Source organism: Palaemon carinicauda, chromosome 9 (genome assembly GCF_036898095.1).
Source record: "Palaemon carinicauda isolate YSFRI2023 chromosome 9, ASM3689809v2, whole genome shotgun sequence".
In the NCBI taxonomy this organism is placed as follows: Eukaryota; Metazoa; Arthropoda; class Malacostraca; order Decapoda; family Palaemonidae; genus Palaemon; species Palaemon carinicauda.
Genome location: NC_090733.1, coordinates 12042414 through 12055634, shown reverse-complemented (window position 1 = coordinate 12055634; position 13221 = coordinate 12042414). Strand labels below are relative to the sequence as shown.

General features: G+C 37.8%; 1 protein-coding gene across 1 annotated transcript; it reads right to left on the bottom strand.

Annotated features, from left to right (window-relative positions):
• Positions 1–7052: 7052 nt before the first annotated feature.
• Positions 7053–10571, bottom strand: LOC137646961 (uncharacterized). Its single transcript, XM_068380030.1, has 2 exons — positions 7491–10571; positions 7053–7179 (listed from the first exon to the last, which is right to left on the bottom strand). Exon 1 carries the CDS (start codon positions 10476–10478, stop codon positions 8214–8216), a length of 2265 nt encoding a protein of 754 aa, XP_068236131.1. The 5' UTR covers positions 10479–10571; the 3' UTR covers positions 7053–7179; positions 7491–8213.
• Positions 10572–13221: the final 2650 nt, after the last annotated feature.

The window sequence follows — 13221 nt, the reverse complement described above, 5'->3', positions numbered from 1 at the left end:
CATGATGCCTCCTATTGTCTTCTGGTTTCCTCCAAAATGTCTATACAGTCTCTTGATACCCCAAACCTTTTTTTTTCATCGCTAAGGAGAGAAAATCATGATACGCAGGTTTCATGTTTTCTGTGATAAGGAGAAGACAATCGATTTATGTATTCGCTGAAACAGGGTTGGATCCGGCAGCAGCACAAACTTCAGTCGTAGTTCCAATGCCAGAGGGAACCACACACTGTTTGGCTACTTGTGGGCCACTATTGCCGCTTTCCCTTTGAAGGATCTCAGTATGTTGAGGACCTTCAAAAGGAGGTTGTGCGGAGGGAACAGGTAAATCCTTGACCATCTGTTCCAGTCTAGGGACATAGCGTCCACTGCCTCTGCTAGCGGATCCTCGTATGGGGACACATAACGATGTATTTTCTAGTCTTTCGTCGCAAAGAGGTCTATCTGCAGTTCCAGGACTTGACTCAAGATTAATGAGAACAATCCTGCGTCAAGGGACCATTCTGACTCTATTGGTGTAAACCTGGATAGAACGTCCACTGTCACATTGCGGAACCCTTGAATGTGAACTGCTGATAGGTGCCTTTTCTTTCTTTCTGCCAAACAGAAAAGGGCCAACATCACTTGGTTGATTTGAGGTGACCTTGACCCTTGTCGATTCAGGCATCTCACTATCACCTCGCTGTCTAGAACCAATCTTTTGTGGGTCGAGTGGTGAGGAGATACTTTCTTTAGTGTCAGAAGTACTGCCATGGCTTCTAGAAAGTTGATGTGAAATGACTTGAAAAGATTGGACCAAGCTCCTTGGACTCTCTTCTGGTGAGAGTGGCCTCCCCAGCCTTCCTTTGAAGCGTCTGTGTGGATAGTAACTAACGGGGGAGGAGGTTGAAGAAGTATTAATTTTTTTCAGTTGTTTGGCTTTGGCTTGAGAAGCGTTCGCAGTCGAGTCGGCAGTGGTCTCATTAGATCTCTTAGCACGTTTGATGGGTAACTTCTCCAGACTCCTGTTGCATCCTTTAGTTGTGTTATTAGCACTGGATCTGTTATCGAAGCAAACTGTAGAGAGGCCAGCACTCTCTCTTGTTTGTGTCTTGATATCAGTTTGGATTTTAGTAGTCTCTTGACAGATCCTGCTATTTCTTTCCCCTTCTTCCCAGGAATGGAAAGTCGATGTGACTCCTAATTCCAGTGGATTCCTAACCATTGAAATTTTTGAGCTGGAGATAGTCGAGACTGTTTTATGTTGATCTTGAATCCCAGATGTTCCAGGAACTGGATCACTATCTTGGAGGCTTGCATGCATTCTGTTCTGGATGCTGCCCACACCAGCCAGTCATCCAGGTAGTCCACTACTTGGATCTCCTTTAGGCGTAATTGATGGACGGCTGCGTTTGCAAGCTTCGTGAAAATCCTTGGGGCTATGTTTAGCCCGAATGGCATGGCTCTGAAGGCGTAAAGTCTTCTTTGTAACTTGAAGCCTAGGTAGGAGGAGAGGTGACGATTAATTGGAACGTGCTAATAAGCGTCAGATAAGTCTATAGAGACGGTATATGGCCTTTTGGGCAGTAGGGTCCTTATGTGTTGAAGTGTGAGAATCCTGAACTTGTAGTTCATTATGAACTTGTTGAGTAGCGACAAGTCTAGAATGACTCTGAGTTTTTCTGAGTCCTTCTTTGGAACAAAAAAGAGCCTTCCTTGGAACTTGATGGACTTAACTTTTCGGATTACTCTTTTTTTTTCTAAGAGTTCTCGGACATATTCCTCCAGAACGGGAGTAGAGAGTTGGAAGAACTGAGGAAATTGAGGTGGGGGACTGCTCCAGTTCCAACCTAGTCCATTCTTTATTAGGCTGTGAGCCCAGAGATCGAAGGTCCAACGATCCCTAAATAGATGTAGTCTCCCTCCTACTAGAAACATATCACTTCTGCTGTTGTATACCTGAGGCCTTGCCTCCTTGACAGTGTCCTCCCCTGAATCCCCTTCCCCTTGAAGGGCGTCTAGAAGAACCTCTGGCTATTCCTATAGCTTTTGAGCGAAAGGAAGAAGTCTGCCTTTCAAAAGCTGGGTTAAAAACCGGCGACTGTGTCGTCACTTGTTGAGGTACCAACTGGTTCATGGTTGGAGGTTGTGCCACTATCTGAGGCACCGCGGTCGCAGGAAGTTGCTGTTGTTGCTGTCGGTAGGGCTTAGCCGGCCGAGAGGATAGCCTAGGCCTTTTTGTCTTCTTCTTGGGTTGGGGACCCTCATCCGGAAAAGAATTTCTCTTAAGATTTAAGCCCCACTTTTGGAGAAGGTTCCTATTCTCAGTGGAGGCCTTGTCTACTACCTCTTTAACCACTTCGTGGGGAAAGAGGTCTTTACCCCAGATGCAAGAGGAGATCAGCTTCCTCGGCTCGTGCCTCACCGCAGCTGATGCGAACACGAACTCTCTACAGGCTCTCCTAGCTTTAATAAAGCTATAGAGATCCTTCGATACTGTGGCCAGATGGGTTTTGGCCACTACCATGAACATGTCCTGGTTCTGGGGGTCACTTGCCATCGTTTCTAACGTCGTTTGCAACGACATCGATGCCGCAAGTCTTTCTTTCGTCTCTTGCTCTCTGCGCAAGAGAAACTCCAACAGCTTTGGAAGTTCCTCACCAAACTGACGTTCGGCAATATCAGCTTCCAGCTTCCCGACTGAAAAGGTAAGGTGGACGTCCTTCCAGTATTTTTGGTCCAAGGGTAAGGTCAGGGATAACGGCTTCCATTCCTCCAAGGAGGGGCATGGTTTCCCTGCCTCCGCCGCCTTCAAGGCTGCCTTATATCCCTTTTCCATGAAGGGAAAGGCTCTGGTTGGAGAGGCCACAAAGGAGGGAAGTTTCTTACTCAAGGCTTGCACCTTTGAGTTCGTGGCGCCTGTGCTTTACTATGGTCAAGAACTATGACCTCCGTCGGCTCTGTCTCCTCCTTTGAGGCTGGCTCTTTCCTAAGACGGACATAGCAGTCCGGGTAAGAGTCTTTGTTGGGCCAAAATTCCAAATCTCCCAGGGGAATTGAGCCCAGCTTCTTCGATATAACAATCTTCCTGGTTGTCATTGGCATGTGTTCGGCATACCTCCAAGGATTGATATCCGAGCACAAAGGAAGATCCTTAACGTTGAGTCGCTTCTGAGGCCCATTTGATGCTGTAAGTCTACGTATCTCCAGTTTCATCGCAGCTTCCTTTTTATCATTCTTCTTTTGTATTTGTTGAATCATCTCAACAATAGAAGAAAGAGTCCTTCCCAGATCACCTGGGATAGCAGACGATGTAAAGGGAACAGGTTCTAGGGCCGGAACCGATGTAACCAACACCTCGTCGATTTCTTCCTCTTCTATTTCTGGAGCCTGGGTAAGCTCCTCCTCCTGACCTTCTCCCAGAAGGTCCTTCTCTGTATAATCCGACACTTCTGACATCCTATCATCCAATTGGATGTCTTGAAGGGCGGCCGAAACTTCAGAATCTACCGGATTCATGACGGTTGGTATCTCCTCCTGAGGCTGAGGAATGACTGCATCAGCCGATAGGGAAACGGTAGGCCCTCATCTTCTCATTTGGAAGGTAGGGTCCTGAAGTGTTTTTCTGAAAACTCCTCACACAGGTTCGCAACTTTTTCCTAGCAGCATGCCTTGACTCCGCCGACTTAGGGGTGTCCAATGCCTCAGTAATCAGGTTTAGAACATATGGTACATATCTGAGGGTCCCAATACCGGAGATCACCTTTGGAGGCTGCGCATGCTGCGTTCCTCCTGCATACCTCATGTCCACAGAAGTTCTTGCTGCGGACATTGCAGAACAAACTCCCGCACTTTGGATGGTCCTCCTGTAAAGAGAAAAAAATCAATGAGTACCAAGTGAAGGTTTTTCACTTATTATTAATACATGTAGCTTATACAGTAAAGCTAGAAAGGAAAGAAGGAAAGACACATACTTATATTTCCTGCCCAGCCCCTTGCTGTAACCTCCCAAGGTATTAAAACTTATGTTAATTCTTAACCCTGGATAGGTACGGTCCTCGGACACCCCTTTAAGGGTATACTCGGACGCGAACGACCCCGACGCCAAAAAAAATTCTTGAAAAATCAGTTTTTGCAGTAACCTCCTTTTTTCTTTTGCCAAAAAAAACTTCAATGAATGCTTAAAACAACTGTATAGATAAATACTACTCATCTGCAGAAAAACTATTTATTATAAATATTTTAAAAAATTAAGTAGAAAAAAAAAAGACCTGACATAAAAATTCATAAAAAAAAAGTTTATACATATATACACAAATCCTTTTAGGAATTGATTCTTGAATGTTTAGGACACATCTTGATGTATTTTGGATGAAGTCAGACCCATGGAGGTGAAGATCTGAAATGAGAAAAAAAGGGTAACTTTTTTTGGCCAAAAAAATTTGTCCAAATTTCATGAATTTTTTTGGGTACCCAAATGAAATAGGAAGTGGCTAATTTTTTTAGGGAATAAACATATGTTATTCTAAAATAGAAATATGTAAAAAAATCTTCATTATTTTGTAAATTACATTTATATCAGGGGCCATATCTAAAGGTAATTTTTTGAGTACTTAGAAATTCCGTAAAAAAATACATATATTTAATATATAATATGATATTTATGCAGGTAAAAATATACCAAAATATCACAAATTCTATAGGGAACAAGAATATATATAGATAGGGCAGCTTACGCTTCGGATATGTCCACAAAATGGCCGCCAACCACACTGACTCAGACTCCCTAATCTGCCACTTGAAATGTAGGAAGGGTATGTCAATATCAAGGTGTTATTTACTAATCTAATTATTATTGGATATGCATAAAAATTGTATGGTGGGTTGCTGGATAATTGTCGATTATTTGACGACTATAAAATTAAAATTCTGACCCAAAAAAAATTTTTTGAAGGGAAATAAAATCGAAAAAAAAAATGTAAAACAATATTTTAGCTAAAAAAATTTGATGATATTCAATCAAAAAAAAAGTAAACAAAATTTTCCGACAAATAAACATCTAGAGGAATCATTACTCTGTGATAGTTCCTTAGTACGTAGTAATTTTGAAAGAATTGGGAAAAAACGAAAAAATGGCAATCACCGGAAAATCGAACACATACCTATATATACGCCATATCTGGCTAAAAAAAAGATAGGCATGGGTAGCCAGATCATCTAGAAACACTTTCCAACACTATAAAAATATAAGTTTTGCGACACTACTTGCCAATTCCTTACGGTAACATGACTAAGCAAAAAAATGCAAAACAAATAATAAGGGGCACTCGAGGAAAAATGGCTAACATTCTAATATACGGCATTTCAGAAAAAAAAAATTCAGCCACGTGCTAGGCAAATCATCAAGGCACATTTTCCGACAAATAAACATCTAAATGAATAATTACTCTGTGATAGTTCCTTAGTACGTAGTAATTTTGAAAGAAATGGGAAAAAACGAAAAAATAGCAATCACAGGAAAATCGAACACATACCTATATATACGCCATATCTGGCTAAAAAAAGAAGATAGGCATGGGTAGCCAGATCATCTAGAAACACTTTCCAACACTATAAAATTATAAGTTTTGCGACACTACTTGCCAATTCCTTACGGTAACATGACTAAGCAAAAAAATGCAAAACAAATAAAAAGGGGCACTCGTGGAAAAATGGCCATTCTAATATACGGCATTTCAGAAAAAAAAAATTTCAGCCACGTGCTAGGCAAACCATCAAGGCATATTTTCCGACAAATAAACATATAAATGAAATATTACTCTGTGATAGTTCCTTAGTACGTAGTAATTTTGAAAGAAATGGGAAAAAACGAAAAAATGGCAATCACAGGAAAATCGAACACATACTTATATATACGCCATATCTGGCTAAAAAAAAAATAGGCATGGGTAGCCAGATCATCTAGAAACACTTTCCAACACTATAAAAATATAAGTTTTGCGACACTACTTGCCAATTCCTTACGGTAACATGACTAAGCAAAAAAATGCAAAACAAATAATAAGGGGCACTCGCGGAAAAATGCCCAACATTCTAATATACGGCATCTCAGATAAAAAAAAAGACATGCACGTGTTAGCACAACCATCAAGGCACACTTTCTAACACATAAACATGAAAAAAAAATCAATAATATACGGCAATTCCTTACTACGTAGTAAATTTTTACAAATATTGAAAAAAAAACAGAAATTGGCAACCGCAGTTAAATACCCAATATACCAATAACTACGTCGTATCTGACAAAAACAAAATCACGCATGGGTAGCCAGATCATCTAGACACACTTTCCAACACTAAAAAAGCAAAAGTTCTACGACACTATTTCGCAATATCTTACGGAAAAATGACTTGGCAAAAAAATGAAAAAAAATGAAAAAGGGACACTCGCGGTAAAATGCCCGACATTCTAATATACGACATCTCAGATAAAAAAAAAGACATGCACGTGTTAGCCCAACCATCAAGGCACACTTTCTAACACATAAACATGAAAAAAAAATGAATAATGTACGGCAATTCCTTACTACGTAGTAATTTTTACAAATATTGAAAAAAAAAACAGAAATTGGTAACCGCAGTTAAATACCCAATATACCAATAACTACGTCGTATCTAACAAAAACAAAGTCATGCATGGGTAGCCAGATCATCTAGACACACTTTCCAACACTAAACAAGCAAAAGTTTTACGACACTATTTGGCAATATCTTACGGAAAAATGACTTGGCAAAAAAATGAAAAAAAATGAAAAAGGGGCACTAGCGGTAAAATGGTCCTCGTGGTGATGAACGACATTTTAACTAAAAAAAAAAAACATGCACATGGTAGTCAAACAATCCACCAAGACTTTCCACAACTGATAACCTATACAAGTTGCACCATTCTACGACAATTTCATAATACGTTTTCAAAATACTGGAGGTTTAAAAAATTATCAATGGCAATAAATTATAATCAAGAGCAAATTCAAATATTTATTTACATAAACAGAACTATCTGAAATATGTATTAAGGAAAATGGCTCAGGATCGTAGATGGTCTTATTGCTTCTTGGTATTTAAGCGAGGTATCCGTCCTTATATGAAGACCGATGATGCGACCTCACTAATAACCCCCAATACCAGAAAAGTCCTCAGGATCTATAAATATGTCAAATACGCTCTATTAATAGAGAGCAAATGAACGAAAATATCAACAAAACTATTTAACTGCCAGTTAATATAATAAATGCATGAAGCAAATATGAACTCGAACGAGCAGAATAAAACAAGACACTTCACAAATATAAGTAGTTACACCGGCAATAAATTCTAAATTTTAAATGAAAACAATATGGTTGGTCCTTTGGATGATTTTTTATGGTTCAGGTTAAGGAGACAATTCATTCAAAGTGAATGAGTAACTCGAGTGAAATTACAAGGCACAAGCATCAATGTGGTTTGCAACTTACCTCCACTCTAAGCAAGCCTCTCTAAGTCAATTGCAGCTCCATGGTATAGTAGCCTCAAGAAGTAATTCAAGTGCTTGCACTTCCAAGCAGGATCATCCTCGACCAACGGTCACACTAGTCACTTAATGCTCCATATTAAAATTAACGCTGGATTGGTGAAAAATATTAATGAGGAGTTGACACGTCCTTCAAGCTGCTGAGTGAAAATGCACTGCCGTCTTCAAACGCTGGGACTAGAAGTAAACTTTTGAGGTGAAGTAAAGGTTTTCGTTCAGTCTCAAAACTCTAGTATTAAATTATCATTTTGAAGGAGGAATTTTATAGTTGCAAACTATTGATGCTTTCAAAATTTTAAAACATAACATACTGAAACTGAACGTGTCTCCAAAGCAAGAACACAAATTAACCATTATAAAAAATTTAAACTTTTCCCAAAAACAAAAAAGAAACTTAGAATTTTGAAACAAGCAAAGTAGAAAATCAAGGACCATAAAGGAAGGACACTACACTCAAAAGTTAAAAGTTAAAAAGAACAAAGTGAAAAAAGTTTCACTTTTTTTCAACACTCCCAGCAAAGACATTCAATTTCAACTGTTTCAGTGTCAGAAGAAATTGAATTTTTATTTATCAGTAGTAGAAAAAACCTCATGTCCCATACAATTAAATATGTCCCATACAATTAAATATATACAAGAATTATTTACAAGGTACAAGTAATGAATATTAAGCATCTCCATGAAGATAAAGATTTTTTGTTTTTCGTACGCCTTTCAAAGCAGCCAATCTTTTAGGCCTCTTCAATGCAAGATCCTCATTGGAATGCTCATCCTCTTGCCTATGCACTACTTTAGAGTGAGAATATTCATTAATACTCAGTAGAGGAATTAATGATGAAGAGTGTCTATTTACTCTTTCTTTGTTTCCCTTCATTACTGTTGCACCAGTGGTTTCACCAATTGAGTTCATCTGAACGCTTTTAACGATTCCCATTGGATAATTTGCAGGTTTCAAATGAACATCTTTAAGTAAAACTATATCACCAACTTGCAAATTCTTGTGCGATACTGGCTTGTATCTAGAACCCACATTAGTGGCTTGATGCACAAGTTTTGCAAGGAATTCAGAGTTATAAATGTCTTTTAAACATGAACGAGACTTGCGCAATTTACTATAACTGTCCTTAATATGTTCTATTGGATCCTTGGAAGGAGTCCATGAAGGGTCGGAATCTGGAAGAGGTTGCAAATTAGGAATGATGCTCAAAGAGACCAATTCATAGCCCTTTAGCAAAATTTCAGGTGTTATTGCAGCAGGAATGACTTCATTTGGATTATTATCTCTTAAAGACTCATGAAAAGCAATTGGCCTGCGATTAACTAAATGTACAGTCTCTGCTATGAGAAACTCAAAATCAAGAGAATTCAATACAGTATTTCGAACTGAACCATATATAAGTCTTTTAACTAATTTAACACAACTTTCCACAAGTGATCCAAGTTGGTTACAGCCTTTGTAGTATTGCTCAAATTCTACAGCCCTCATTCCATGTTCCTGTAGATATTGCACAGTATCTGGGTCCCTTAAAAAATCAGAAATTAAATTAGTACCTGCAACAATTTGAGATCCCATATCTGAAAAGCACAATTGTGGAGTACCATACTCCCATATATGTAACTGAAGTGCTCTCAAGAATGTGGGTACAGTCATGTCAAAGCATAATTTTAAATTTATAGCTCGAGACCACAAACACGTTATACAAAGCAACCAAATTTTTGTTTTAACCCCTTGGTACTTAATATAATACGGGCCAAGATAGTCCAGGAAAATAGACCTAAAGGGAATATTGGGAGGTTCCAACCTAAAATCTCTGTATGGACTTTGATTCAATTTGACTGCATGTCTGTGAAATCGTCTGCAGTTTATACATTCTTTCAAAATCTTCTTTACAGTTGAAAAGAAATGTGAAACCCAAAACGTTTTCCGAAATTCGGTCAACAATGAGTAGATGCCAGCATGGTTTGTCATTTTATGCATTTCCAAGATTAATTTCTTGGTCAGGGCGCTATCCTTTGATAAAAGGATAGGCGAAAACATAAATTTATCTCTGTCCTTCCAGCGTGCAGTCTTACTTCTAACACGCAATATACCATTGTGATCTGGATGAATATTAAGTTGGCTGATTATATTAGGGATCTCTCTAACTGCATTAGAAGACCGTGCAAAATATTTAAAAACTTCTGGAAAGTGAATCTGCTGGTCTCTGTAGATTACAAAGTTATAAGCTTCTGACAAAGTTTCTTCATCAGTAAGACAATTAAAATGTGAATATTTACTTGGGTCCCTCATCTTTACTGCAATTTTCAGGTTATTAATAAACCTTATCACATACCTATGGACTGAAACTATACTCTTGAAGCCTGAAAAGGAATCCATAGAAACCAAATGGTTTATATCCTCTCGAACCACAGACTCTGTAGCAACATGAACATTACTACTTTCAAGAGAAGACCTTATACCTTCTTCTCTGAGCAATGTATTAGGAATGGTGACTTCCATCATATCACTTGCGAAAACATCAATATCTGCATCAGCAACAGTACCACTGAAAAAATTGGAGTTCATTAATTGCTTATAGGAGAGAGGTCGGGTGATTGCATCAGCTGGGTTTTTAGAGCCTGCACAGAATTTAAACTTGATAGGAAATTCTTCACACATTCTGCAGATACTATCTAATCTATTTTTCACAAAGATGCTCAAATTACGCAATTTATCAAACTTTGTAACATGTGCTGATAACCAATGTAAGCAAACTAGACTATCTGTGTAGAGATCCATCCCTACTATGTTAATAGGCTCAACACAATTAGAACCACTTAATTCTCTTCTAATATCATGTAATACTTCAGTCCCTAAAGAAACTGCCTGAAATTCAAGAGAAGGTATGGATTTAGATTCTAATTGTTTGTTAACAAATCTGTTCTTAGCCATGACAAAGTTAGTTTTTTAGTTCTCAAATTATATAAGAACACAACACAGCCGTAAATGTTTCTAGAACTGTCTGTATATGCAATCAAATTATACATATCATCTCTCCTACCAACAAACCTATTAACTGAAATCGTTGGAGAAGAATTTAGCTGCTTAGCAATATTATTCCATTCTCTTAGCAGATCCTCAGATAGCCTATTGTCCCAACCAATTTCTTTATTGCACTGCAAAGAATGCATGAATATTCTAGCTCTATTTAGTAAAGGTCCACAAAAATTAAAGATATCAAAATTTGATGCAATTGAACTCAAAATCTGCCTTTTAGATGAAGCATTCTTATCCAAAACTAATTTCTGGGTGGACAAAGAATCAGTCTCTGTATTCCAAAACAATCCAAAAAGCTTGGTCACAGGGGTCGACTTCTCACCAGTTTCTCCATCAATGGAACTCTGCAAAGATTTACAATTTGTCATAAACTGTTGTACTTCAAATCCATAAGGCTCAAAAATCTGCTTCAAATTATCGTAGGCCCATTTCAATTTGACAGGGTCATTGAATGAAATCGCGCAATTATCCATATAACATAAATCATAAATATTTCTCTTCAAATTCCTAATTTGTAGCGAATCATTCTTTATATCAATCATGAGAATATAATATAAAGCTAAAAGCAGTAAAGCAGGACTAGGTCTAAGACCAAAAGGAAGCCGGATATGTTTGTACACTATCAATGAAAAATCATCCTTGGCAACATTTCTGTACCAATAAAACAAAAGCTTTTGCTGATCAGATTCAGGCAGCACAATTTGCAAGAAAGCTTTTTTCAAGTCAAAGCACAGGACATTGCTATCAAATCTCAATTGCAGTATAGAAGTAGATACTTTCTTATTAAGGCAAGGGCCCGCTAACATTGCCTGATTGTGGCTGACTGTTAAAGGCTTTGAGGGATCATTTTCACAAATATTAAACAGAAAAACATTTCTACATTTGCTACTCTCCTTTTCGAACCTGAATACGGGCATGTGTGGCAAAAAGGAAAAACTAGGGTGCTCCTCCAGGAATTGAGATAAATTATCTACTCTCTCTATTATACCTAGACACTCTTGTTCTCTGAAAACATCGTCTATCATTCCAAGAGACTTACCATCTTTGTGATATTTCTTAAAATTAGACTTTAGAACCAACTTTGAAAGAATTTGATTTTTACCAAGAAGATGAGACACTTTCTTGTTCCATAAGATAGGAAGCACCAGTCTCCCATCATCACTGCGTGTAACAGAATTCAAAACATAGTTTATCAAATGTACATCATTTTCGACACAAGATTCATTATACAAAGTTTTATCATAATTCAATATCTGAGAACACTGTTCAGAGAGAATAGCATCGGTAGCCTTTCTTAGTTCAGATTGAACAAGATCACCTTTATCATCAAGTACAGCATAATTTACTTCAGCAGAAATACATTCAGTATTAGGGGAATGACCTTTCTCCGGCTCAATAATAGTCACTGAATCAGCCTCATAATGATTAAATAATACGCTTGGATTCCTTGTAGAATGACTACTGTGAGGAATACTTTGCAAATTTCTCAGGTATTCATTAACATTTCCAGAAAGCATAATACCAAGGGAAGTTTCCAAATATGCAGAGGGAACACCAGTGCCAAACAATTTCGTTATTTCTGGTAAACAATGAATAGAATGAGTTCCAAGTATGAACTTAATATCAGAGATCATATCCTCCCCTTTTGCCAAAAATTTATCTGCAAATTTATATCCCTTTTCCATAAATCTTTCAACAATTCGACTCAAACCTGGAAGAATTAGCTTTGTATTGATTTCTGGAAGGCAGATTGCTTCCACACAAAAACTGTTCACATTATTATTTAAATTAACACAAACAACATTAGTCAACAATTTTCTTTGAGAATTAATACCTCTTACAGTGACACTGAAATTCGACTCCAATACTTCCAAATTATTTCGCTTTGCAAATTCAGCATCAATAAAATTAAGCTGAGAACCACTGTCTTTAAGACAACGCATTTGCTCATTATTAGACAAAACAACCGAGAAAGTGGGTAAAATTGAAGCCCCAGTATGTGAAAGGACCTTATTGCAATCTATGCTTATCATACCATTTGTTGCTCCAAGGGAAGAGCCCTTTTCTTTATTGACGTTATCAGTAGCCACTTTAACATTATTATCACACAAAAAACCGAAATGCCAATCGTTACATTTGTTACATTTTCTCAAAAACCTGAATCTACATGAACTTGTTTTATGAGGATTAGCACATTTAGTGCAAGCATTCAACTTAAGCAGCCTTTCGACCTTTGCCTTTGGAGAGGCATAAACCTTACACTTGTTAACTGGATGATTAGCATTTTCGGAACCATTTTCGTCCCTACACAATATACAACCATTTAATTTCACTGCACTGGAAGAGTCAACCTGTACGTTACTAGCGAAACTTAATGTTGATCTAGCATCTGACTGAACTTTACGATTAACTTTCTTCTCCTGATATCTTTTCTGAACCCCAAGGTAACGCTCTGTGGCCTCAAAAATATTATCCTCAATATCCTTAAGCAAAGGTTTGTTTCTATTTGTAATTTGAGTTAATTGTAATTTAAGACCATCATTCATAGCATCCCAAAAGAAATATTGCAAGACATCATCAATGGTTATGGAAAGTGCAGCAAACGAGTTTTTAATGCTTCTCATCTTACCAATAAAGG